The following is a 27,594-nucleotide window of genomic DNA, read 5'->3' as shown; positions in this document are numbered from 1 at the left end:
TTGAACATAACCACGAAAAGCTTAACTAAGCGCCTAGTCAATGAAAGCAATTCCACTTTTACTTTCAACAACAGACTCTTTTTACGCGCCACCGCCACCTTTTGTGGAGAGATCATTTGAGCGCCAAAATTGCAGCCTCACTTTCACTCAGCGCCGCTCATTTTCCGACCGAAATGAGTTGCACGAGAAATGCACAATAAATCCAACACTCTAATCCGAATTTTCAAATAACTGTACTCTTATCATAATACAGAAGTGGCACAGCCGCTCAATGGCGTCGCACAACAACAATGGCAGCATGGCGGTGAGCTAGGCACACAGCTCACAGCTCATTTCACCCAAATTGTGCGCGCTTGTGGCGCAAAGCTCTGCCAATCAACGCCGCCACGACCCAAGCGCAATCACAGCTTGACCGAGCACCGGCTCAGTAGTGGACAACGGCTTGTGGCATATAAATCGCGGTTACAGTTTCTATCTCCCCTGGGCTGTTGTTGTACATTTGAGGATTTGTGCGCTTGCTGAAGCTCAGCTCAGTTCACCTCAGCTCAGGCTTAGCTCAGAGCTCAGTGTGAAAGCTATAAAAGCGCACCACAGGCGGACGGACGCCACCAGTTGAACGCGAACGGGCATTTGGAGACAATCGTTATTATTGAATGGCAGTAAACAACAATAGCAACCATAATAGTAGCAGCTGAAGAGGAAGTGCCTGCCTTGTGGATTAACTAAATAGTAGAGAAATAGTGTTTGTGAATGCTGAAAGCAAGCATAGTGAACTACTAAGTGTGCATACATACACACACATACACATATATTTGGTTGTGTATATGGCATGAAGAGGGTGGAAAGCGCTAATTAAGTGGCATATGTACCTATATACATACATACATACATACAGTAAAATATATTAATACAAATGCTGGTGCCCGAACCGATTCTACATACAATTTATGCAATATTATACAATATTATCTATCGTGTGCAAATGTCTATGTATGTGTACTAATTAATTGTGCACTATTTAATGGCCAAAGGACTTAATTAATCGTTGTCTGCGAAGATTTGAACGAAAAGCGTATGCGGAAAGTGTAAAAATACACGCACACACACACAAACAAATACGAAATTAAAAGCGTATTAAGTGAAAATACAATAAAAATATCGTAAAAAATTTAAATAAGTCTACAGTCTTTAAAAAATAGTAATTAAATTAAGTTTACCGCGCTAAAGTAAAGTGTACGTCAATATGTCACTGGAAGTTTTGAAGGATCACGTCCTCATTTCGCCCAGCAGCGTTTTCTATTTTCTGCTGCTGCCCACTTTTCTGCTATGGCTAACTTACTGGCGTCTATCGCGACGTCATCTCTACAAGTTGGCCGATCGTTTGCCGGGGCCTAAGGGATTGCCCATTATTGGACACTTGTTGGACGTATTCGGACCGGCATCATGTAAGTTTGTACTTAAAGAAGCATATTCTTAATGAACTTGTTTGTATTAAACAGAAATTTACAGGCGTTGATTACCATTATATTTTAATTACTTTTTGGCAAGCTCTTTTATGCCTAAATTTCGAGTCTGTATTTACAATTACATTATAATTACTTTTTGACAAGCTTATATATACCAAAACTTCGATTCTGTATTTACAATTACATTATAATTACTTTATGAAAACCTTTTTTGTCTCAAAAGTATTTTAAATATGCATTATTTTGCTAATCATTAAATTGTTTGTATAATTACCAGTAAATAATGCTGGATTACAAAAATTTTCTAACTAAATACTTACAAATTACAATCACCTTAAAATTTAATTTGGGTGTATAAAGAAATTAAATTTAAATTTTGCCTCCATTGATTACCATTACATTTTAATTACCTATTTATCCAAAAATTTCGATTCTATATTTACAATTACATTATAATTAGTTTTAATTACTATCCCAAAATTCTTTTAAAAATGCATTATTTTACAAACCATTAATTTTAATGTATAATTACTAGTAAATTTATTAGATTACAATAATTTTGTAACTAAATACTTACTAATTACAATCACCTGAAAATTTTATTTAGGTATAAATAGAAATTAAATAGAAATTTTGGCGCCACTGAATACGATTACATTTTAATTACTTTTTGTAAACCTTATTTATTCCAAAAGTATTACAAAAATAATTATTTTTCTAATCATTCAATTTTTTATAAATTACTAGTAATTAATGCTGGATTACTATAATTTTGTAACTAAATAATTGAAAAATACCTTATTTTATATAGCTAATAATTAAGATAAAATTATTTTTAAATTAATAATTACCATTACATTGTAATTACTGACTAAAACCTTTTATTTATCAAAAGTGCTAATAAAGTTTAATTATAATAACATTGCAACTAAATACTTATTAATTACAATTTGATCAAAGTATAAAGAGAAATTGAAATGACAATGTGGCTCTATTGTTTAAATTTAAATTTTAATTAATTTATGATACTTAAAAACCCAACAATTATTTTATGAATACCTTATATTTATTATTACATTTGCAATCACTACTCTATTTCTTATATATTGAGTAGTAAATACATCTTGATTACAATAAAATTGCAATGAAATAATCATTAATTACATTCAGCGGAGAATGTTATATATGTAAATATACAAGAAAATAAAATGTATTTGATTATGATTACATTTCAATTACTATATGATCCATTTATTTATCTTGTAACTATTTCAAAAATACATTATATTACTAATCATTACATATTTTTTTGTTAATTACTAGCCAATACATCTTGATTACAATAATATTACAATTAAATACTTATTAATTATAATCACCATCAAATCGTATCTTAAATATTATAATGATATAAGTACACAGAGAAGAAGCATTGACATTTTTACTCTATTTCAATTACTTTTTTATCCGCTTATACATATTTTATAGAGGTATTTGAAAAATTGGTTATATTGTTAATCATTACATAGTTTATTGTATAATTACATGCAAACGCAGCTGAATTAAGATAATATTGTAATAAAATACTTTTTCAAAAATCTTTTATATTGGTAATCAACGCATATTTTCATGTTTAATTATTAGCTATAAATACTGGATTACAATATTAGCGCAAATATTTATTAAAAGACATGTCACCAAAATAGTGGTATATATAGATAGATAGGATTACATATTAATTACTTTATGATCCACACTAAAAACACCCCTAAACATAATGAATTCAGTATAGGTATTCCTATCCCTTATATAATTACATGTATAATTACTAATAACTTCTGTATAATTACTGAAAATACGGATACATCTTAATTACATATGTTGTAATGTATTACTTATTAATTACTCAATACGATTACTTTTACTTTACGAATCACTTATTTATCATCTAAGCAATTTTTGAATAGTATTTTACGTGGTTATAATTTGCAATTATAATTACTTTATTCTTTATGTAGGTATACTTATAAAAAAATAGAAAATACATGAGGCATGAGACGTAATTATAAAAAAACTTTAATTGCTTCCTAATTAACTTTTTATGCCTTAAGAATACAAAAATTATCGAAAAATTACTTTCCATTCTCAAGAATTATTGATGATTACCAAGTATTGCCTTTGTACATATTTAGTGGTGTTTACACTTTAACACTAATTTTATAAGCCACAATTAATCAGTAGTCATTAGTTTAAAAGAAATATAAATTATTACTCGTAAATATTTTGATTATTTTGTAATGCTTTATGGTAATGAGATGAGTATTTCTTTGTAGCTGCTTTTCTATTTAATTTGTAGCATTTTATTTGGTAATGAAAAACTTTGTAGTTAAACAAATTTTATAATTGACAAAGTTCAAATATGCTTTAATTGCCTATTCATGACAATTAATCATGGTAATAATCTTAGATTACTTAAGATTCCAATGAAGTTCTACAAAAACTTGATATTTTTTATTATTAAAGAAAAAAGTATAAATTATATTATGTTACTTGTATCTTAGTGCTCTTCAATTACAAATACCAATCAATGCAGTACTTTTCACACGTTTTTAAAATACCCTTTTTTTGAATTACGTAAATATTTGATGACAATGATAAGTACATTTGGATTACTTAAACTAAATTTATTTCATAATATGTTTGATTAGTTAGGATACCATTACTAATTGACGAAATATTAGTCAATAATTTCCTGATAATGAAATACCGATTACAAGTACACAAAAGTATCTAAATAATGTACATACTTATAAAATAAAACTTTTCTAAATTTTAATTTTTAACTTTTTCTCTTTTCCTCAGATATTTTTCGTTTATTTTCTTAGAAAAGTGTTTTTCTTAAAAATGTATACAAATTTTGTTTTAATTCTCAGAGCATTTAAAAATCTAAACACTTTTGTTTTCCCATTATAAATTTGCAAAATATAATTTAAAACACATTACAGTTATAAATCTTTTTGAGTGTGACATTTTTATGGTCTCATAATAATTTCATTCTCTCTCCTTTCCTTTTTTCATTTTATATCTGGCCTGCAGCGGTTTTTAAGACCGTCATTCGCAAAAGCTCCGAATTTGAAAATATCGCCAAAATGTGGATCGGTCCACAGCTGGTCGTTTTCATTTACGATCCACGTGACGTTGAAATTTTGCTGAGCAGCCAAGTTTACATAGACAAATCATCCGAATACAAATTCTTCAAGCCGTGGCTCGGTGAAGGATTACTCATTAGCACAGGTAAGGAAATTGAATGTATGTATGTGTGTATGCTTGGACAATATAAAAGATGATCCATTTCGAAGTTCCCTACTTTTTTAAACATTGAAACTTCAAATTTAATGGGGAATATTTACTATAATTCGAGAGAACATTCTTTGACATTTTTGAAGATTATCTCTTTCAAGTTTTGGCCGCGGCTACGTCTCAGATGGTCCGTCCGTTGAGTTCAACTTTCAATGACTCGTTCGAGCATTTCGACAGGTAACTGACAAATAACATGAGTGATATCTCGCTACAAGGCCTGAATCGAAGCGGGATTATCCGCATAGACTTTAGAATTTATATATGCCCACAGGAAAAATGGTCTAATGTGATATCACATATCTTGGTGGCCAATCGACCGGCCCAAAACGTGAAATTATCTGTTCACCAAAGAGTTCTCTCAATAAATCCATTAATTGATGGGGTGTGTGGGAAGTGACGCCGTCTTGTTGAAACCAAATGTCGCCGCGATCACTATCTTCAATTTTAGGCATCAAATAGTCGCCATTGACGGTTACGTTCTACCGGTATCATTTTTAAAGAAATATGGATCGATGATTCCACCGTCCCTTAAACCACAACAAACTGTGATTTTTTCTAGATGAATCGGCTACTTTTGAAACTAGTCAAGTTGCTCTTCATCCCAAATGCTTTTTGGACTTTTTCAAAAGCCCATAGAGCAAAGCTTTTTAATGCTGTTTAACTTGGGAAGGTCGAGCGGCTTCAGTTCTTGCATAAGCTGTATTTAACACGCTTTCAATTAAACACCTCGACGTAACATGCGCCAAGTCGTTCCATACGTTAGTCCGAGTTGCAGTGCACGGCGCCGGTTCGTCTCCACGGTCTTCGTGTACGCTCTCAGCTTCGGCTGCTATATTTTCTTCGCTGCGTGCTGGACGTGGTATATTTGGTCGAATATTATCTAATAATGAATGATGGGTCTCAAGATGGGTGATGGGTTGCGAATAGTAAGCTCAGTAGGCCGATTATGTTGACCATAAGTTGAGCTAAGCGAGCGAAAAACATTCTTTACAGAACGTGAATTTGAAAAATACCTCTACTTGGATCACGCGATTCAAAATATTTTTACAAAAGCTTTAATCGGTCAGTTTGTATGGAATGCTATAATGACTCGATCGATCTAAGCACTTTCTTCGAAGATTGCACTGTGGACTTCGGTAATAATCAATGCCAAATTGCGCGGAAATACACAGTCAAATAAAAAAGCTTTTCATAGAAGCAATAGATTTTGATCGTACAGTTTGTATGACAGCTATATGCTATAGTAGTTCGGATACAAACTTTCAAATCGATATCTCAAGAAATTGAGGGATTAGTTCGTATACAGACGGGCGGAAGGTCAGACCGACATTGCAAAATCGACTCAGCTCGTTACGCTGATCATTTATGTATATACTTTATAGGGTCCCTGACGTTTCCCTTTGGGTATACAATTAATTTTAAAATCAAATTTCCATTAAAATCTTTTTTAGAATTATTTACAAATATTTCAAATCAATTTCAATTAATAATAAAATTTAAAAATAATTTAATTTATAGAATTTATACAAAGCATGACATTTTTTAAAAATACTTTTTTTCCTTATTTTTTTAATTATTTTTAGAATTATTAAAAAAAAAAAAAAATTGAAAATATGTATTTTCTGATCATTTAAAAAATGTTTTTTTTAATTTTTTAAACAAATTTTAAATAAATTTAATTTATTATTTAAAATATCTGTACTATTAGTTTTTTTGTTTGTTTTGTAGTTATTTCAACTATTTTATATATATTTTTCAGAATTTTTTAGTATTTAAAATAATTAATATTTAAAAAAAATTTAAAATAAGTATAATAGATTGTTTTATAAAGAATAAAGAAAATTCAATATAAAATTTATATAAAACTTGACATTTCTTTTAAATAAATATTTTTTTGTATTATCTTTTTTAGAATTATTCAAAAAAAATCAAATCAGTTTCACCTATTATTAATTTTTTTTATATATTTTTTTAACTTTTTTAAGAAATTTTAAGAATTTTTTAGTATTTCAAAATATTTAATTTTAAAAACTTTTTAAATAAGTATTTCAGATTGTTTTATGAAAAATTCAGTCAATATAAAATTAGAAAAACCGTTTTTTTAATATTTGCTTTTTCTCATATTTCAAACTTTTTTAAAATTATTTAAAAAAATTTTAATTTTTTTTTTGCTTATTTCCAAAATGCATTTTCGCACACGCTGCAAGCGCTCATGCGTAAGCAATCTCACTTTTCATATGGCAGATCTATCCTCTACACGCAGGTGGTTCACCTCAACACGAATTTCTTTAAATTTTCTCTAAATAGATTTACGCGTTTTCGGCGCCGCGTAAATCACTTAAACAATTATTTTGTGTGCCAAAATATTCCGGCAAATTTTTAATTTTTATTACAAAATTTTTTTTTTTGCGATTTTTTTTCTAACAAAATTTTAATGCTTTCTTTACGCTCGTTATGGTTTTGCAGCAAAATAAACAAATTAAAAGTCAAATTATGAATACTCGGCGAATGTGTGTGACGTTGCGTCGGCGGCGTCGTCGGCCATTTGACAACATAATAACCTAATAAATAAGCCGAAGCGGCAACAAATTAAAAGCGCAGCGCTTCGCCACATGAGGAAATGGGGAAAGTAGTGTGTGCAAATGCTAAACACAGACTCAAACACATAGACAACTATACATGTATTTGGATGTGTGTGTGTGTGTGTGTGTTTGCGTCTATTCATAAAAATGCCATCACACGCTCAAGAATAACGGTAAATTTGCATTAGTATGTATGTAAACGTGCTTATAATTTGTACGTAAATCGTAATTTTGTGCGACTCACACACATACATACATAAATACATGTATACAAACACACACACACTGGCATAGGCAGGCAGTTTGGAGAGATTTGTTGAAAAACGCTGCAATGACCATCACTAAATACTGAAATATGCGTGGGTTGCCCGCGTTTTTATGAATTATACACTTCTCTATATATGTATATGTATGGGTGTGTGTGTATCAGCAGCGACTATTTATTCTAATAAGCATATACATACGTACATTTGTGTTGCATATGCGATGAGTTACACACACACATGCGCACATTTTTCATGAATAAACAAAATTTATCAACGAGATCTCAACTGACGTACATATGTGTCGGTATGTAAGAGCGAAGGGTGTATCAATAAGTTCGGTTAACGACTTGTCATGAAAGCGGGGTACCGAGTGGTCTCTGTTTCAATGACTCTCCAACTGTAAACTAAGAACTGGACTACGTTGACTTTAAAAGTCTCGGTTCGCTTTTCAAAATTCGCTCAAAAATTCTAGGATGCTGACCAACCCTATATTTTCACCTCAATATAACAAAAACTTTCGAAAGCTCTCTCTCTCCCTCTCTATATCTCTCTCTCTGTTGACCGCATCTGACTAATAAAGTTATCTAGGATTCCCAGCCTTCAATTAGAGCCAACCTTATCGATCTTCTGTCCGCTACGTAAAATATATGCTCGTGAAACTTCGAGCAACAGAAGTCATTCTCGAATTCAGTAAAGATTTGTACACATAGTATTAGCTTGAACATCATCTCAGGCCTACAATTGTATTTCATTCATCACATGCGGTTCAACTGGGTTTACTAAGAGAACCAATGACAGTTTTTCAAGACTTCACATCTCTAAAGATGTTCTGGTGGAGTTTTTCAATTCACTTTTCTTTAGAAGCAGGGCACCTAAATTGAATTCCGGGCCACAAGGGCGTTCTGAGAAACAAGATAGCTTTTGAAGTTGCCAAAAGTGCCATCCGTTTGACTATCGAACCAGTTCAGGAAATACGTAAGTCTCTAAAAACGATACGCAATGAAATTTCCGAAAGGGCTGAAAGATTGATCAGAGTTAGATGGAATACCTTAACAGCAAGCAGGATCGCCAAGATCAGATGCAAGGGAGCGGTCTCGAAAAGACTGCAGAACCGTTGTTGGATTAGTCACAGGTCACATAGCATACTCAAATCACATACAAGCCTTATGGGCAAAATTAACGATGTCACATGTAGAAAGTACATGGAAGTGGGCATAAGAGAGTCGCTGCATCACCTCCTCTGTGTATTTGAACCTCTGCTTAGATATCTAGGAGCTTCACAGTACATAGGGTCTGTAGGTCTATGTATGGCGTGTAACCAGTGTAACCTAACATTTAACAAAACTGACCTTAGACCAAGAATATTTTGTGATAACTCTTCGAAACTCTAGCAAAAGTTTCTTGTACTGCGAAAACCTTGATTATAGAAATCGAGTCTATGGTAACGACTTAAAACTATTAGAAGATAGATATTTTCAATATTGCCTCAAGAAACTTCGAAGCTCAAAAAGATACATATTGTGTCCAAACTACTGGACCAGTAATCTTTTTCGCTGAAAATTGGAAATTTGTAAAATATGGTTGAAAAATATAGTACTAACCGCAGTTCTTCTTTAATATCAATGTGACTTCTTATACGCTTCAAAAAACTTGATGAAGAGGTAATTCTCATAAAAATATACCTGATTGTTTGCCGCTCGACCTTCCCAAGTAACATAGCTTCGCTCAATGGGTTTTTGAAAAGTTCCAGGAAGATTCGACGTTTTCGAGCTAAATTTTGTTCAGCGGTGAGGCCTATTTCTGGCTCAATGGGTATGTACACAAGCGAAATTGTCACTTTTGAACGAAGAGCAACCTGAAGAGATTCAAGAGCTGCCTTTCATTTAGAAAAAACAAGGGTTTGGTGTAGTTTGTGAGCCGCTGGAATCATCGATCCATATTTCTTCTAAAATGATGCCAGTGAGAACATAACCGTCAATGGCGACCGTTATCGCGCCATGATAACCGACTAGTTGATGACTTAAATTGAAGCTCGTGATCTTGGCAACATTTGGTATCAACAAGACGGCGCCACTTCCCACACATCGTATCAATAAATGGATTTATTGAGAGAACACTTCGGTGATCAAAAAATTTCCACCGTTAGAATTTTTCTGTGAGGACATGTAAAGTCCAAAGTCTAGGCGGACAATCCCACTTCGATTCAAGCCTCGGAGCAAAACATGACTCGTGTCAGTCACCGATAGAAATGCTCGAACGAGTAATCGAAAATACGACTCAACGGATGGACTATCTGAGACGTGGCAGCAGCCAACATTTCAAAGAGATAATGTTCAAAAAATAAATGCCAATGAATGTTCTTTCGAACAATACTCAACATTCCCCATTAAATTGAAAGTTCTGTGTTTTTTCTTTTAAAAAGTAGTTAACATCGAAATGGATCACCCTTTATATACAAAAGGGAGAGTCGTAACCATAGTCTAACTGAAGCAAGCTAAAGCTCTGTAACTTTAGACTAGACTCCTTTCAGTTTTGAAAAATATTTTTGAAATCGAATAAAAACTATGTATGTAAACAAATCATAAGTAAATGTTAAAATATTTAAACTATTTTAATAATATTTCGTTTACTCTTCACATAACAGGTGCGAAATGGCGCGCTCATCGCAAGCTGATCGCTCCCACATTTCATTTGAATGTGCTGAAGAGCTTCATTGATCTATTTAACGAGAACTCGCAGCTCGTGGTGCGTAAATTGCGTGCCGAGGGTGGAAAAACATTTGATTGTCATGATTACATGAGCGAGGCGACAGTGGAGATCTTACTTGGTGAGTATGTCGACAATAAATACAAGCGTGAAGTTATTACAAGGTGTCTTTACGCGAGCTAACTAGGTGCTGAGTAGTTCCAAACTAGTTTTCAGTAGGCTCATTGATTTTTCAGTAACAATGGGTACCATATTTTGGAAAAGACAACACAGAAATAATAATAGAGTAAGCGCGGAACAAGATCCGAAGTCTTGCTCAAATTCCAGGCAGTTACTAAAAGTTTAAGAAGTAGAAACCCAGCGTTCGGTTCTTGCATCAGAGCTTTGAAATTGGGTGCATTTTATGTTAAAATTATTGAAGTAACTCAACTTCGATCAACCTGAGATCTGTTATGAATCTGGCTTTGATGAAATCTTGAAGATAGAGTTCGAAAGCCCATCTGATCCAAGCCAGCTTAATCTTTTCATTTTGTCTTTTCAAGTCCTTTTATTTTGGAGGTAAAAAATCAACTTATTTTCTCAGACCTCGCAGAAGAGTAATGCTTCCTTTCCACTGGTCTTGGTTTACTACTATCTTACAAGCTCTAAGCAAAGGATTATAGTAAATATCTCAGGCATACAGCAGTCTATTCACTTATCGGTCTACTCAACAATTAGCTCAACCAATTCTGTAATATTTCCCGCCTCCCCATCTTACAGCATTCTAATACATATCTATCAATCAAAATATGTTCCCACACTTTTTACACGAGCTTTCACAGCGTTTTCACTGGCTTGCCAGACTGTCTAATAGTTCAACCGTCTTCAATAGGTTTCTATTCACATTCAAATATATTTAGCGCATTATTAAATGCCTGGATTCATTCACAAGTGGCCAGGTCGGGTTAAAAATAGCTCAGTGTAAAGAAAAGCCTTTCAAATCCGATTTATTAATTCATAAAATTGCAGTCACATGAATGAGCTGTCGGTACACTTAGTTAACTTATTTTGATGGAAATTTCTCTTCGACAAATGCATTATGTACCCCCGGCATTGTGACGAAGAACGCAAGCAAATTGAGGTGTCTATTTTTGAAAACACTCGAAGGTATTGCATTAAGGCTTTAATTGAGAGGTAATTTTTCGAGAAGTCAAACTTAGCTCAGCCGACCGGCTTCAGAGGAAAGTATTATTTTTCACAGGGCTTTTTAGTTAATCACTAACAGTAGATGATTTTTCTAATACTGTCGTATATTACTTTCTAACTTCAAGGATGATTCGTTTCGGTATACATTTATAAGGAATTTGCTTGCATCGGAAAAATATGGAACAGATTCATACTACATGAAAAGTTTGTATCAAGAGACAACTCTATCTCTTCACTGATCTCAAAATCGCCAAATTGGCAAGGTTCAAAAGCCTTGTCAATTGGACTACCGTAGTACCAGAACCGACCATTTCAAAATTTATTCAAAGGAACATTATACGATTTTAGTCATGTTTCAAAGATTTTTTTCGAAGTACCCTTGTGAGGGATCGGCTCTAAAACCTTTGAGTATGGAATTTTTAAATTTTTTTCTTTGAGGTTATGAATCGGTTATGAACAGGTTATGAATATGTTATGGATATGTTATGAATCGGTTATGGATAGGTTAGTTATCGTACAAAATGTTAGTTTCTGATAAATTTTCCTTATGAGCGGTTTCTTATTCGACCTACTGAATAGAATACTATAGTTTAACCTTCCTCCCAAAAATGAACCCGAAACCAGTAGGAACCCGTGCATCACACTAACAATAAAATGAGTTCCCATTACTATCTTCTAACCACAAAATACACCGTTTCGTATTGGGTTTAACACAACAACAACACACTTATCCAAAGTTTTCCAATTTTTTTTGCTAACCTAACCTCACTATTACGCCTGCGGTCTTAACCAATGCGCCCACTATTATTGAATCATTCAATCGTCCATTATTGCCTTATATAAAAGCTATTACAAACGTCCAAATGCAAAAAGTGCAATTAAAAAAATATGTTAATGACATTGCAATTATTCAATGGATGACAAAATTTACGAGCGTACGCAGGTTAAAAGCAGTTGGAAATTGCGCTCGTAAGCGTACATTGGCGCATTTGCCTTCGCACAAGCGAAAATTGTCAAAATGCCAATGCAAAACGCTGACGCCGGCACATGCAGCACGAAATTAGCTGGAGGCGGTTATTTGGCGCTGACGTGAGTTCAAGTAGTTTTTCCCCACCTACTGACATATTTGGACTGAACTTTGTGGAAGAGAGTAGATAAATAAATTATGTATGCGGATTTTAATATTATAAGAGAGAAAATGGAAACAATTAACCTGGTTGGAAATTCGGGATTGATTCGTTTTTATTTTCACAGAACATTCTTGATGAAAAATTCCAAAATTTCGGAAATATTCTTAACGAGAAATTTCGAGATTCCGAAAAAACTATTCCGAATTCCGAATTGATCCCGAATTTTCGGAAACATTCTTAACAAGAAATTTCGAGATTCCGAAAGATTTATTCCGAATTCCGAAGTTTCGGGAACCAAAATTTCGGAATTTCGAAAAAAATATTCCGAATTTTCGGAAACATTCTTAACGAAAAATTTCGAGATTCGGAAAAAACAATCCCGAATTGATTCCTAATTTTCGGAAACATTCTTAGCGAGAATTTCCGAGATTCCGAAAAAACGATTCCGAATTTTCGTGAACATTCTTAACGAAAAATTTCGGGATTCCGAAAAAACGATCCCGAATTTTCGGGATTCCGAAATTTTTCATTAAGAATGTACTGTGAAAATAAAAACGAAACGAATTAAAGTGTCGTATACTTGTTTTTGGACCCAAAAATTCTTCAAACAGTTTAAGGACAGACTTCAAGAAGTATATGTGACCTGGTCTTAAAAAAAGGAGAACAATTAATGAGATAACGAGAAACTGACGATTAGTTTTAACAGCTTTTCCCAGAAAACTAGTTTTCGCACGTTAGCTCCCTTTTCGTAGACCAGGTCACATATAGTAAACCATGTGTTCCATGCTTAAATCGAACTATTGAGTTAACATCTTTTTTAACATGAAATCTGAGCTATTTTCGGGGTACGGTTTGTGAAAGTTTTGCTATATTGAGTACCAAGGGTCAAACAGAGATATCTTTATTATTTAGTCGCAGATAAAATATCGCAATAAAATACTTTACTAACTGTCCTACACATTATGCTACGCAAATTCGACTTTCGAGGTTTTAAAAACTAGTTACTGCATAAAAGTGAAAGCTTGTACTAAAACTCTGTATAATCGGTCCCTTGAATTGTTTCAAAATAATTTTCATCGAGAGTCGGCACCTTTTGGAATGCATATATTGTTGCCAGCAGATCATGTGACCACAGCTAAGGCCGCCAAAAAAGTTTCGGACCACACGATGTATAATCTATAGACTAAAGTATAGCAATAATCAATTATCTTAAGAAAGAAGAGAAGATAAAAAAAAGGAATAAGGCCAATGGGACGGTAAAAAATAATAAAAATGTAAGCGCTGCGTTGAAAGTTAGACAGGAAGAATTTGAAAAGATTTCAACGAAAGAGGTGTCGAAATTCGACCTCGTGGAGTCGAATCTTAAGTTCTTAAAAGTCAGACGTTCCACATCTTCTCGGAAATTTATCAAATTCAACACATGGAACATTTGAGTATTGCATCCCTCTAGTGAAGGCCGCCATATAATCTATTTTAGTACCGATTCGCGCTTACGTAAACTTTTTGTACTTTGTCCAGAACTAAATGCAATGAACTCTATGTGGTTTACATTGTCTCCATAGCACAGTTCCGACACGTGCGGATTCCCTATTGACAATTGCGACAAGTTGAATGGCCTCTACTAACCTCACCTTATCAGTTCACATTTTCATTTCAACGCGCCTTTAAATATCTAGCACTACGTGTCTGACACACCGCAAATCCTCATCAGAATGCAGGAGTTGTACTTAGCCCTTGATTGCTAATAGAAACACCTAACACCACGTTTATGACACACCTTAGGTTCTCATCAAAATGCAAGCGATGTAGTTAGCCCTTCATTGTTAATAGAAATTTTGCACATATGTATGTAAATTCAAAGGAGAAAACTCTCCTAATCCAAAGGAATTTATCCCGCACGCGTAGCGCAGCAGTTATCAGTCATCTGTGCGGCCAATATATAAGTGTAGCCTTGGAAGTCATCCTTAGAAAAGATAACGTCTGATTTTTCGCGGGAACAGCGGCAGTCAGCAGTGACGAATTTGATTGACAGCAGTCAAGAGCCGATCATATGCCACTCAAACATGGCTACGGGCACAAATTATGACATACATACATACCAGTAGCTAGCAATGTTGCTTGAATTGCAAGCTTCAATGTAGATATAGTACATTGTACGCTGATGGCTTTGGCGTTGTGTCGCCTAACGCTGGCAGCGCCGTAGACGAATGAAAAGAGAAAATAGCACAAAGAAAAATTGGTTATAGGAAAGAAACCAAAACTGGTTGGTATGCAGGCTGCATTTGGCATGAAAGCGTATCTTATGGGCGTCTGCATGTTGCATGCGTGCTGCCGCTGGCAGGAAAAAAGCCATATTAGCACAAACGCCGCGCAAAACCATGTATTGTTATGTAATGCACTCCCTCCCTCTTACTCTCCTACTCTCTCACGCACAGTGGAGTTATTTGTGCGCGCACATTACATTTTCTTAATGACTTTTTTCATACTATTTTTTGTCGTTTTTTTCTTAGCGAATGAGCAATTATATATTGATATTCTTCTTTCTTACAGTGCTTCGGAGTCTGTTTTTGCGAAAACATTTTTCAAACACTTCTTTCCAATAAAAAGTTATTAATTTCATGAAGCTTATGAAATGGACCGAGAGCACATATTTTATTTGATTTAATTGCTTCGGAGTAGAAACCGCTTATAGCCGAGTTAACAACAGCGCGCCAGTCGTTCTTCCTTTTCCCTGTTTGGCGGCAATTGGAGATTTCAGGTGAAGCCAGGTCCTTCTTCCAACTGATCTTTCCAACGGAGTGGAGGTCTTCCTCTGTTTTCCAATGCGCAAAGGACCATAAATTTTCCGCAGAACCTTCCTCGAAAATTCGTACAATTCGTGGAGTTAGACGAAATTATCTACGACTTCGAAGTTATGGAGATATTTTGTCTTACCCTGGTTTACTACCAGACTCATTTGTTTCGCTTCCTTATCCAGTCTAGAGATAGCAAAACTAACGGCGCGGTTGTTGAGAGCAATAATATCAATATCATCAAAGTACGCCAGCAGCTGTGCTCTCTTCTAAAAGATTGTACCTTCTCTATTCAGATCTGCAGCTCGAACTATTTTTTTCAGGAGTAGATTGAAAAAGTCGCTCGAACTATTTTTTCCAGGAGTAGATTGAAAAAGTCGCTCAATAGTGAATCGCCTTGTCTGAAACCTCGTTTGGTATCGAACGGCTCGGAGAGGTCCTTCCCGATTTTGACGGATCTTTTAATAGTACTGAATGTCAATTGACTACTTAATACCTGAACAGTATGCCAAATCTATTAGCCTTTAAAAAGGATTAATTCTCACATAAGGTTAAGCTTTCACATGCTTTCAGCATTAAAGTTTTCAGAAGCTTTAAGTTTTTCACAAGCTTCAAACTATTAATATTGCATTATTACTTTGGAAGTAGGCATAGTAGTGACTGATTTTTACACTTTTGAACTGTAACTAGCAGAAGTTGTTTGGACTTTATCTTCATATTGCCACTATAAGCGGGTGTCAGTCGTGGCCGCGTCGACAATTCTTCACCAGTCGCCTCTGCATGCGACGATGCAAGTTGCAGATTTCACTTTTCGTCGGTTCTGCTTCAACTTAATCCAGACCCAACTGCATCGCTTGTTTTTTTAAGCTTGAAAAATTCTCGTCGAAAAAAAAGACTCCGGAAGCTCTCAATTTAAAGCTCGTTTTTTAAAAAGGGACAAGATTTCAGAAATTTTAAATCTTCCTAAATTTCGAAAATTTGAAGGATATCTTAAAATTGTGTAACCGATTTATTTTATAATTATAAAAAATATATGTATATGTATATAACGACATTTCTTCCGCCACACGAGGATTTGTCTGAAAACTCGAAATCTAAAAGAACACGTGTCTGAAAACTCGGAAATCCTCACATCATCCTCATCCTCCTTTTTTTTCATACATGATCACTTGGATCTTGGAGTCGCCAAACCGAACTCTGGCGGCACTTTCTCTGCCCACTTAAGCGTGAGAAGATGCCGTTGGAGGAGAGGGGCAGTGAGCTTCTTTACGGATGGGTCAAAGCTTGGGGTTAAGTTGGTGGAGTGGTTTACTGTCAGGAGCTGTCTATCAACTCCAGCCTCAGACTACCTGACTATTGCAGTGTTTTCCAAGCCGAGGTTGCTTCTTGACTATTGCAGTGTTTTCCAAGCCGAGGTTGCAGCCATTAAGGCAGCAGAAGATTTACTGCTTCGAAGTGCAGCTTCCTTCACAGAGGTAACCATCCAATCAGATAGCAGGGTGCGGATACTTACCTTGAAGTCATTAACAGTGCGTTCAGGGCTGGTCAAGGAGTGCCTAATGTCGTTATCAATAGCATTGAAGATCTTTGTGATAAGACTGGTGTGAGTAAGAGCCCCCAGTGGAATCCCAGCCAATTGTAAAGCTGAGGAGCTGACAAGGAAAGGTACTCTATAACCGCTATCAGTAAATCGTTCGCAAGAGATCTAGTGATCTATTGCCCTCAGTAATGCTAGCTTCTCCCTAGTTGGAGGGTTTTAACGGGCGATTGTTTTATTGGCATCCAGCTGGGAATCTTACCAGACGCCATCTGCAGTAGCTGTATGGAAGAAAACGAGGTGAAAACAACTCAACACTTCCATCTTGACTGTTCCGTGTTTGGCAGATCAAAACTTAAACACTTGGGAGCCAATACCTTCAAAGATCCCACCGAACTGGCGGATAGGAAATTAAATGCCTGTGAAAATTTGTAATGGCTACTAAGCGTTTTGCTAATTTATAAGTTCGAACACAGGAGTTCTTCTCTCCAATGGAGTAATATAAAAATGCAAATTAGTAATTATTTAATAAATTTTGTTCGAACACCTTTATAACACACAGTAATGCAGAAAAAGGTAGCAACGAGGAAATTCGCTCATTTTAAGTAAATCAAAATAATATGAAATTCACACGCCAACATTGATTACAAAAAAGCATGTAATACATCGTTTTATTTACCCACTTTTCTATTTCACATATTCACAAACACACACACACACACCGACACACTCTTTTCAAACACACACACACACACCGACACTTAGTGGTGCCTTCGTTCAACTTGCACTTTGAGTGCAAAAAAATTGCGAATTTTCTTCGGCATTGTGTTTCGCTGCACAGCTGACCGGTTGTTACGAGCATGAGTGCGTCAGTAGGTCGCTGCAACCGACGATTGAACAACTTGGCGCTCCGGCAAACCGCCAACTGGCCAGCGCATGCTTTGCTAAGACAACGGTTTAACTTTCCGCGGCAGCGCATGGCATGGCGTAGCTTGGCGTCACCCAGCATTATTTCCCATTACTATTTGCTTTGCTTGCCATTTGGGCGTTGAGCGACGACGAACACCTGATGGTCGCTGGAGTAATCGAAGCATGCAAAGCGTAGAGCTTTTTCCGCTGCTCGCCGCCGAACCCGCAAAGCGCGATCATACCGCGCTGCTGTTATGTAAGTTGGGGAGTTGCGGCCGTTTGTTTTCCTTTTGCCAGCACTTTCTTCGGGCTTTTCTTCAATTGAATTGGATAATCGACGATGCAGATAGTTTGATGACCGGTTTCGTGCACACACACACACACACACACGCATACAAAATCATGTAGATATGTTATTATTTGCAAAAATTGCAACTTTTTGGCAAAATTTTCCATGTTCAACGAGTCTGTCTGTATGTCGTATTTGTTGTAATTAAAAATTTAAACTGATTGCGACCAGCTTTGTTGTTGGACCTTTTCACTGCTACAAGCTTTTGCTGAGGGCTGTTGCGGCGAATTATGAGTTGTTTACATAAATATAACGGTGCAAGCAGTGTGCATGCACCGCATGTGACGCGAATCAATTAAACGGTAATTATTTCACTTGAGGTCAGAGAGCGTCCATGCTCATTCTTTGAGACAGACGTGATCTTATGTGTTACCTAATAGTTATTACCCGGAAGTTGTATGCAATGAAAGAGAGAAGGGGAGGAGAGAGGATCGACACACACCACCTCTTCGTTGACTTCAAAGCTGCTTTTGACAGCACGAAAAGGAGCTGCCTTTATGACGCTACATCTGAACGTATCCCCGCAAAACTAATACGGCTGTGTAAACTGACGTTGAGCAACACTAAAAGTTCCGCCAAGATCGGGAAGAACCTCTCCAAGCCGTTCGATACCAAACGAGGTTTCAGACAAGCGTACGACTTCTTCAATCTACTGCTAAAGAAAATAAGTCGAACTTGAATCGAGAAGTACAATATTTTATAATAGTGTAAAGCTACTGGCGTACGCCGATGATATTGATATCATCTGCTTTTTCCGGACTAGATAAGAAAGCGAAGTAAACGGGTCTGGTAGTGAACGAAAGAAAGACGAAATATCTGCTGTCATCAAACAAACAGTCGTGGCACTCGCGACTCGACCCCCAACTGTTGACTGTCATAACTTCGAAGCCGTAGATAATTTCGTTTATGTTGGAACCAGCATTAATACCAACAACAACATCAGCCTCGAAATCCAACGAAAAATAACTCTTGCCAACAGGTGGCACTTCCGACTGAGTAGTCAAGTGAGAAGTTAAGACCTCTCTTGACAAACAAAAACCAAACTCTATAAGTCATCCATTATTCCCGTCCTGCTATATGGTGCAGAGGCTTGGACGATGGCAACATCTGATGAGTCGACGTTACGAGTTTTGGAGAGAAAGGTTCTGAGGAAGATTTATGGTCTTTTGCGCAGTGCCCAGCTGTGCGAGTTATACGACGACATGACCATAGTTCAGCGAATTAAGAGACAGCGGCTACGCTGGCTAGGTCATGTCGTCCGAATGGATGAAAACACTTCAGCTCTGAAAGTATTCGGCGCAGTACCCGCCGGGGGAAGCAGAGGAAGAGGAAGACCTCCACTCCGTTGGAAGGACCAAGTGGAGAAGGACCTGGCTTTGCTTGGAATATCCAATTGGCGCCACGTAGCGAAAAGAAGAAACAACTGGCACGCTGTTGTTAACTCGGCTATAATCATGTAAGCGGTGTCTATGACATTAAAGAAGAAGAATTTCAACCAAATATTCGGGTTTCAAAAGCTTTTGAAGAAGCTTAAACGTAACAAAACTCTACCGGCTTTAAAACCTATATTCAATGGAGAAAGATCATACTAAGTAAACGTCTCAAACTCTCCCATGCTGCAAAATTTTGCTTTTTAAGTAAATTTGGTTTTTTACTAACTTGAGAAAATACCTAAAATCTTCAAGCTTGATTGACTTTTTCTTGGAAGAATATCGACTGCAGGATATGCTCTGAAACCTATAACCTTGCCAATTAAATAAAGTCATGAAATAAGAGCCTCAGTTCAATCACATATTCAGGTTTTAAAAATCGTTGTAGAGAATTTTTTGCAGAAGCTCTGTTGCATTTAACCCTAACAAAACTCCACCGACTTCACTACGTATATTCAACAGAGATAGAGATCGTCCTTGGACATAATCTAAATAATCTAAGATAGAGTAAGACTAATTCTAAAAACCTCAAACTCTGTCATGATGTGAAATTTTGTGATTTTAAACTAATCTTTTTACTCATAATTAACTTGTCTAACTATTTTATTCTTCTAAAAACCAATTGCAGAGACGGCCATGGGTGTTTCGAAGAAAACCCAGGACAAATCCGGCTATGAGTATGCTTTGGCCGTTATGAAAATGTGCGATATACTACATTTGCGCTCTCGCAGTATTCTGCTACGAAATGAATTCATCTTCACACTCTCCAGATATTATCACGAGCAAGGCAAATTGCTGAATATCATACACGGACTCACGACGAAAGTAATCAAACACAAGAAGGCCGCATTTGCTAACGGTACACGCGGTTCGCTGGCCCAACAAGAAGCAACAGCTAAGAAAATTACACCACCACCCACACCAAAAGCAGCAACAAAAGAAGAAGACCTAAAAACACAAAAGAAACATCCGTAGAAGGTCTGTCGTTCGGTCAAGCGGAGGGTTTAAAAGATGATCTGGATGTCGAAGAGAATGATGTGGGCGAGAAAAAACGTTTGGCCTTCCTCGATCTGTTGTTGGAGAGCGCACAAAATGGTGCTTTACTCAACGATACCGAGATCAAAGAACAGGTCGATACGATTATGTTTGAGGGACACGATACCACCGCAGCAGGTTCATCTTTCTTTCTTTCGTTGATGGGCATACATCAGGGTATACAGGATCGCGTAATTGCCGAGTTGGACGAAATATTCGGTGACTCAGATAGGCCGGCCACATTTCAGGACACCTTAGAAATGAAATATATGGAACGTTGTCTTATGGAGACGTTACGCATGTATCCGCCGGTGCCGTTGATAGCACGTGAACTACGGGAAGACTTAAAACTGGCATCCGGACCATATGTTATACCACGTGGTGCCACCGTTACAGTGGCTACAGTCAAATTGCATCGCAATCCAAAGGTCTATGAGAATCCAAATATATTTAATCCCGATAACTTTTTGCCCGAACGTCAAGCCAATAGACATTACTATGCCTTTGTGCCGTTCTCAGCGGGACCGCGGAGTTGTGTTGGTAGGTGAAAATTATCCATATTTTACAGTTTATTTTTACATGCACATTACTTTGTTTTTTTTTTTTTTTGTAGGCCGTAAATACGCCATGCTTAAGCTGAAAATACTCCTATCGACCATTCTGCGAAACTATCGCGTCTATTCGGATTTGACTGAGGCCGACTTTAAACTACAAGCCGATATCATATTGAAACGTGAAGAGGGCTTTCGTGTACGCTTGCAGCCGAGACAGCCCAAACCGAAGTCAATATAAAAGACTCAACCGTCTAATAATTTTATAATTCTACTAGGTTTTGGATTTACAATACATTCAAATATATATACATATATTTTTCACATACTTGAGGTTAAATGTTCTTTTTTGTGAAAATAAATAAAATCGCATTTATTTAGACAGGAAGAGATACACGTCCTTTGAAATATGGCATACTGTTTTAACCCAAGTAATAAATGTTTGTGTCAATAAATTACCAAATATCACTTTAATTGCCTAAAATATTAATTTTAATATCCTAATGTTGGAAGAATTGCAACAATAATGTGGCTCCATTAAAAATTAACGTCACATTTTTAAAATTTTAATTTCACTTAAAAATTGTATATGGCAACACCTAAAATTAATCACAAAATTTTAAGCAACTTTACATCAACTTAAAAATTATCTGGCAACATCTGAAATGTCAAGAGCATCAGCTGTTTATGTTAAAAAACGAACAGACCTTCTCGGAAAGAATGTGAGATGGTAAACAAAATGACAATTGTACGAATTGGAGTCCAAAATGTGTTAAAATTTCAAATTATAAGCCAATGAAAAGAATGCAGGATTTAGCTGTAGCTGACATAATTAAGAATGAAAGCAAAATATGAAGGAGGCATAAACTAGAAATCACACACGGATGTGTTGACGATCCCAGTTGCACAAATATAACGCATGTGACGCGAGGAATTAACGAAATTAAATTGGAATGTAAAACCGATTTTGGTTAGCCTAAGGTTCTTATTAGGGTGCGGCAACCAATATAGAAAAGTATTATTTGAATGAAAAATCTTTGTAATGAACATCTATTTACAGGAGACCTTAGCCAACCACCTCCGAACTATATCATAAACGTTTCCACGACTTGCAGTAAAACCTAACTAAAAGAATTTTAATTTTGATACTGACATAGACGCTTTGGTTATTTCAAGTATTTTTAAACTGCGACAAAAATTAGACATTTCCATTCATGTTGTTGTTGTTGTTGCTTAACGAGTATCTAGACCCTGCTTGGTGGAAAGTAAAATGTTACCTGTCATTGAAGTTACTTAACTTAAGGCCCAGGAAACGAGTGTCGCCGGGTTCGTACTAAAGAGAAAATGGATTTCAGTCAGTTGGCTTCAAAGGGCATTGGAGGAGGTGATTAGTATCGTCACGGCACTCATTACATGCATGTCTCAGAGTGCTATCAATTGTATTGAAATGATTATAGTCTTAAATCACATCCAGCACAGTCTAGTCAATGGAATGAACTTAAAATGTTATCGTTTCTATAGAAATCTTCTTCAAAATTAATTTATAATATTTATTTAACACAAACCAGACAGTTGAACTGAATTGGTATACGTTTTTGGACAGGAAATAACATACCGGAAATTATTGAAACCTTTTTGATATTGACTTTTTCCAACGACAGTTAGATCTACATAACCGTAACGTATGCGGATTTTCATTAAACTGCGGCTGTCGACTTAGTATTACAGTCGGGTCTACATAACCGGAACGGTCCCGGAATTTTTATGCGGTCAGTGAGTGTCAACTCGCTACAACAACAACTCGGTATTATTCCTAAAAGTTATTTGAGAATCGTTTTCTGTCACTACATTAATGAGGCCAACCCACTTAAGTAAACGCAAATGAAGAATAATATGAATCGATCGTCGTCAGTAGTTGCAGTGTTGTTAATTATTAATATATTATTATTTAAATATTTACCGGTTTTTTTAAATACCGATATATGGTTAAGAGTGGTGTTGTAATGAAATTATCATAAAATTGTGTAATAAGAAAAATGATAGCCTCATATGAACTTGTACACGTTAAATGTAAATTTTACCTGCAAAGAAATAATAAAAAACTCAGGTTGTTGAAATGTTAGAATATATAGTAGAGCATACCTTGATAACGCAAGAGTTTGCTTTCGAAATTCACTAATTTTAACGCCTTGTAAGTAAGAGCTTCACATTTAAAGCATTAACTGAACATTTCGAGTACGCGTTAGTATACTAAATTTGCACATTTTCTTTCCCTAACTAAACTACCATCACAAATATAGGAAAACTACTTAGGAAGCACAAATCTAAGAGCCACTTTTGAATTTTTATACTTTTTAAAACTTTTTGTTACATTTTAATTAAAAACGCTAACATTTACACCAATGAAGAACACTCTTACGGAACCGAAAACTACTGAAGCCAACCGGAAGCGGGAAACTAAAAGCAACTGTCAAATATAAGCGGCAAAAAAGGATGTAAGAGAAATGTAAATTAACGAATAGAAAATTATAGGATTACCAAGTCAGTGGTGATGCCTTATTAATAGAAAAACGTTTCCGCAATATTCCATTTTACTACAACAATTTAGTTTTTTACGCATAATTTACAGTATATTACAATAAAGTGTTATATTTGCTCAATTTTTCTGAAAGCAAGTTTTATTTTTACTATAATTTTTGTTGCAATTTAATGTACTTTTAATATATTTTAGTACTAGTAAAAAATATGTGGCAAGGTTATAAATGTCAATTCAAGGATATTTCGAAATACTGTTTAAAAAGGTGCATAAAAGAATTTGCTAGAATTAAAAGTGGAAGGTTAGCACAGTTCAAATTGGAATTTCAAATAATTATAATTCTCTCGTTATAAGTGAAGTTATTTTAAATGGTGTCTGTGTGGTAATATGTAAATTAGTGTACTATGTGAAAATGTGTAAATTAGTGAGCTTTGAATATGAATATATGTATTTGCTTGCACTAAAGCAATTCTGTACCTGGCGGAGAACGGAAACCCGAACCTGTAGGCAATCTTATAACCTAATATGCAACGGATGAAAGATATGTATGTTATTAAGCTTTATTATTGATGCTTCCAGTAAGGTAAGTTTTTTCCCAAATTTTATAAACGTATATTTCATACAAATACAAACATACCTACTACTTAAGGCTGCTCGCATTAAATTTACAATGACTGTAACAGATGAAGCTGATGGGATAAGGACATGGTCACTCAATATATGTTTGTAGTTCTAACTTCCAAATGTCTAATTACATATTTAAACAATTTTTTGTCATATACATACATAAGTATGTATATTATCTAGCAACTTATTCTTTTTATTATTCCTTTATAATTGGATTGGCAGTAGGTGAAGCTTGAGTTCTATTTTCCTTTGGCACTGATCTATTCTTATATGTAATTTTGCACAACAAATTTTATAAGTATACCTTGGTATATACTAACACATATACAATGGATGTGAGAAGCGACTGCATCTGGAAAAACTTTTGCCATCTATTCTATTAACATTTCTTCCACCATCATCTCAGTCTTTCATAGTTTTAAATTTCTTCTGCTTCTAAATTTTCACCAAATAACAGCCAATTATATATTTTGTTTATTTTTCTCCAAATATATATTAAAAATTAAATTATTTATGTATATACATACGTACATACAAAGTATGGGTCATATGTACATGATATATGTACATTTATAAAATGTATAATACAACTGTTTTCTTAAAAAAATCCAAACATAGTCTATAAAATAACTATCTGGTAGCGCTATGCACTACTTATCAATCTCCAAAAGAAGTAAACTGAGTGTGTGCTGTAATAATATTGATAGTGACTTGTGTTTTTTGTGATTTTTAGAAAGGAATCAAGTAAGAGGTAAGTGGTTGATATATCATCCAAATTATCTATGATATTTATGTAATTATAATTTTTTCAGATAAGTTCAGCATGGATTTTGCCGGTAAAGTAGTCATTGTCACTGGCGCAAGTTCGGGCATTGGCGCCGCCACTGCAGAACTCTTTGCAAAACTGAATGCTAAAGTAGTGCTCGTCGGACGTAATGAATCCAATCTGAAAGCAACTGAATCAGCATGCAAAGCAGCAAACGAGAAGGCTGAATTATTAACAATCAAAGCGGATATAACAATTGATGCTGAGCGTATTATCAATGAAACTATAGCGAAATTTGGCAAATTAGATATATTAGTGAATAATGCTGGCATTTTAGCCGGCGGCAACATACTAGACATCGATGTAGAGCAATTCGATCAAATACTAAATACAAATCTACGTGCTGTATTTATATTAACTAAATTGGCAGCACCTCATTTGGTGCAAAGCCAAGGTAACATTGTGAATGTTTCAAGCTTGGCGGGCACACGTGCATTTCCGAACGGCTCCAGCTATTGTGTTTCCAAAGCCGGTCTAGATCAGTTTACGAAGTGTATAGCACTGGATTTGGCATCGAAAAATGTGCGTGTAAATTCCGTAAATCCCGGTTTGATTGTTACGGACATACATCGTCGCGGTGGCATGTCGGAGGAAGCCTATGCCAAGCATTTGGAACATGCCAAGGAAACACATGCATTAGGGCGTGTAGGTAAACCAATCGAAGTAGCCGAATCTATTGCTTTCTTAGCCAGTGATGCTGCTAGCTTTATTACTGGCGCTATATTGCCCATAGATGGTGGTAGACATGCTATGTGCCCGCGTTAAAATTGGTACCAACAAATTCACTATATTTCCGAGAATGTGCATTAAACGATTGTTTATTTTTAAATTAATATATAATCAACTTAAACACATAAGTGTGTATAATTCTTAACCAATATCTTATCAAAAAATTTATAGATTTCGTTTCATATAAAAATGCAAATTAAGTTTTTATACCCTGAACAGTGTGTACAAAGTTTGTAACACCAAGAAGGAAATGTTGAGACTCTATTAAGTAAATATACATATGTATATACATATATATAAATGGTCAGCTTAACGAGTCACCTTGCTATGTCCGTCTGTCTGTCCGTTCGTCTGTATTTATAAACACCAATATCGGAACCGCCGATATCTGACCACTATAACATATTTTTGCCATACAAACTCAAAATTTGTATGGAATATTTTTTTATTTGTGAAGGGTAATATTGGAGTTGACGTTTTTATCTTGTTAGATATTATTATCGCTTCTAACACAATTGTTTATTAAAAAATATGGTCTATTTATAACCTTACCGGTCAAGCCATTAACTCAGTTTAGTTTTCGCTGTTGGCTTGAATTGATCAAAATGAGTTTTGTTGGCAAAGTTGTGATTGTGACCGGTGCTAGTACAGGAATTGGTGCTACAACAGCGGAGGCTTTTGCCAAACTAGGTGCCAAAGTCGTTCTCGTCGGACGCAATGAAGCAAAGTTACGCTCTACTGCAGATGCCTGCAAATTAGCCAATAAGGAGTCCGATCAATTGCTTATCACTGCTGATGTAACCACGAAGGCGGAATATATTATAAATTCAACAATACAGAAATTCGGACAATTGGATGTTTTAGTCAATAATGCTGGCATTTTTGACGTAGGCAACATACTGAATATTGACGTAGATCAATTTGATAGAATATTGAATACGAATTTACGTTCGGTGTTCCTTTTGACTAAATATGCCGCCCCACATCTTGTGAAAACCCAAGGAAATATTGTGAATGTGTCCAGTGTCGCAGGATTGCGCTCGTTTGCCGATGTGTCTAGCTATTGTACCTCCAAAGCAGGACTTGATCAATTCACCAGATGTATCGCTTTGGATTTGGCACCGATGAATGTGCGTGTCAACGCTGTCAATCCCGGAGTCATCGCAACAGAAATTCAAATTCGTAACGGTATGACGATGGAGGAATACGCAAACTATTTGGAAAAATGCAAGGAGAGTCATGCGCTAGGACGTGTGGGTACAACAAAGAAGTGGCGGACGCTATCGTTTTCTTAGCTAGTGACAGTTCAAGCTTTATAACGGGTGCAACTTTACCTGTCGATGGAGGCAAACATGCGCTTTGTCCACGTTAACGGTATATTTGATAAATAAGTATACAAAGGGGGTTTAAGTGCGTTTCTTAAGTCATATACTAAAGATAATGTGTATATAGATAATACGTATATACGTATCTTCTAAGGCTTAACAAATTTCAGTAATAAAATATAAATACATTTGAGTCTTAAACTATCGAAAGACACTCAAGTATATTCTCTCTAGTAGATAGTAGGTGCAATAG

General features: G+C 35.5%; 2 protein-coding genes and 1 pseudogene across 2 annotated transcripts; all 3 read left to right on the top strand.

Moving 5' to 3' along the window:
- The first annotated feature begins 449 nt into the window (after window positions 1–449).
- LOC126758553 (cytochrome P450 4g15) lies at window positions 450–21,772 on the top strand. Its single transcript, XM_050472868.1, is given in 6 exon segments — window positions 450–1,445; window positions 4,563–4,760; window positions 10,319–10,501; window positions 20,341–20,616; window positions 20,619–21,287; window positions 21,361–21,772. Coding segments are annotated over 6 exon segments (1,707 nt in total). The 5' UTR covers window positions 450–1,243; the 3' UTR covers window positions 21,540–21,772.
- Window positions 21,773–25,098: 3,326 nt separating this feature from the next.
- LOC126758564 (3-oxoacyl-[acyl-carrier-protein] reductase FabG-like) lies at window positions 25,099–26,144 on the top strand. The gene is made up of 2 exons (XM_050472889.1): window positions 25,099–25,212; window positions 25,274–26,144. Exon 2 carries the CDS (start codon window positions 25,285–25,287, stop codon window positions 26,050–26,052), a length of 768 nt encoding a protein of 255 aa, XP_050328846.1. The 5' UTR covers window positions 25,099–25,212; window positions 25,274–25,284; the 3' UTR covers window positions 26,053–26,144.
- Window positions 26,145–26,233: 89 nt separating this feature from the next.
- On the top strand, window positions 26,234–27,551 carry LOC126758572 (uncharacterized oxidoreductase TM_0325-like; annotated as a pseudogene).
- Window positions 27,552–27,594: the final 43 nt, after the last annotated feature.

This window comes from Bactrocera neohumeralis, chromosome 5, assembly GCF_024586455.1.
Source record: "Bactrocera neohumeralis isolate Rockhampton chromosome 5, APGP_CSIRO_Bneo_wtdbg2-racon-allhic-juicebox.fasta_v2, whole genome shotgun sequence".
Classification (NCBI taxonomy): Eukaryota; Metazoa; Arthropoda; class Insecta; order Diptera; family Tephritidae; genus Bactrocera; species Bactrocera neohumeralis.
This window is presented reverse-complemented; position numbering and strand designations above follow the sequence as displayed.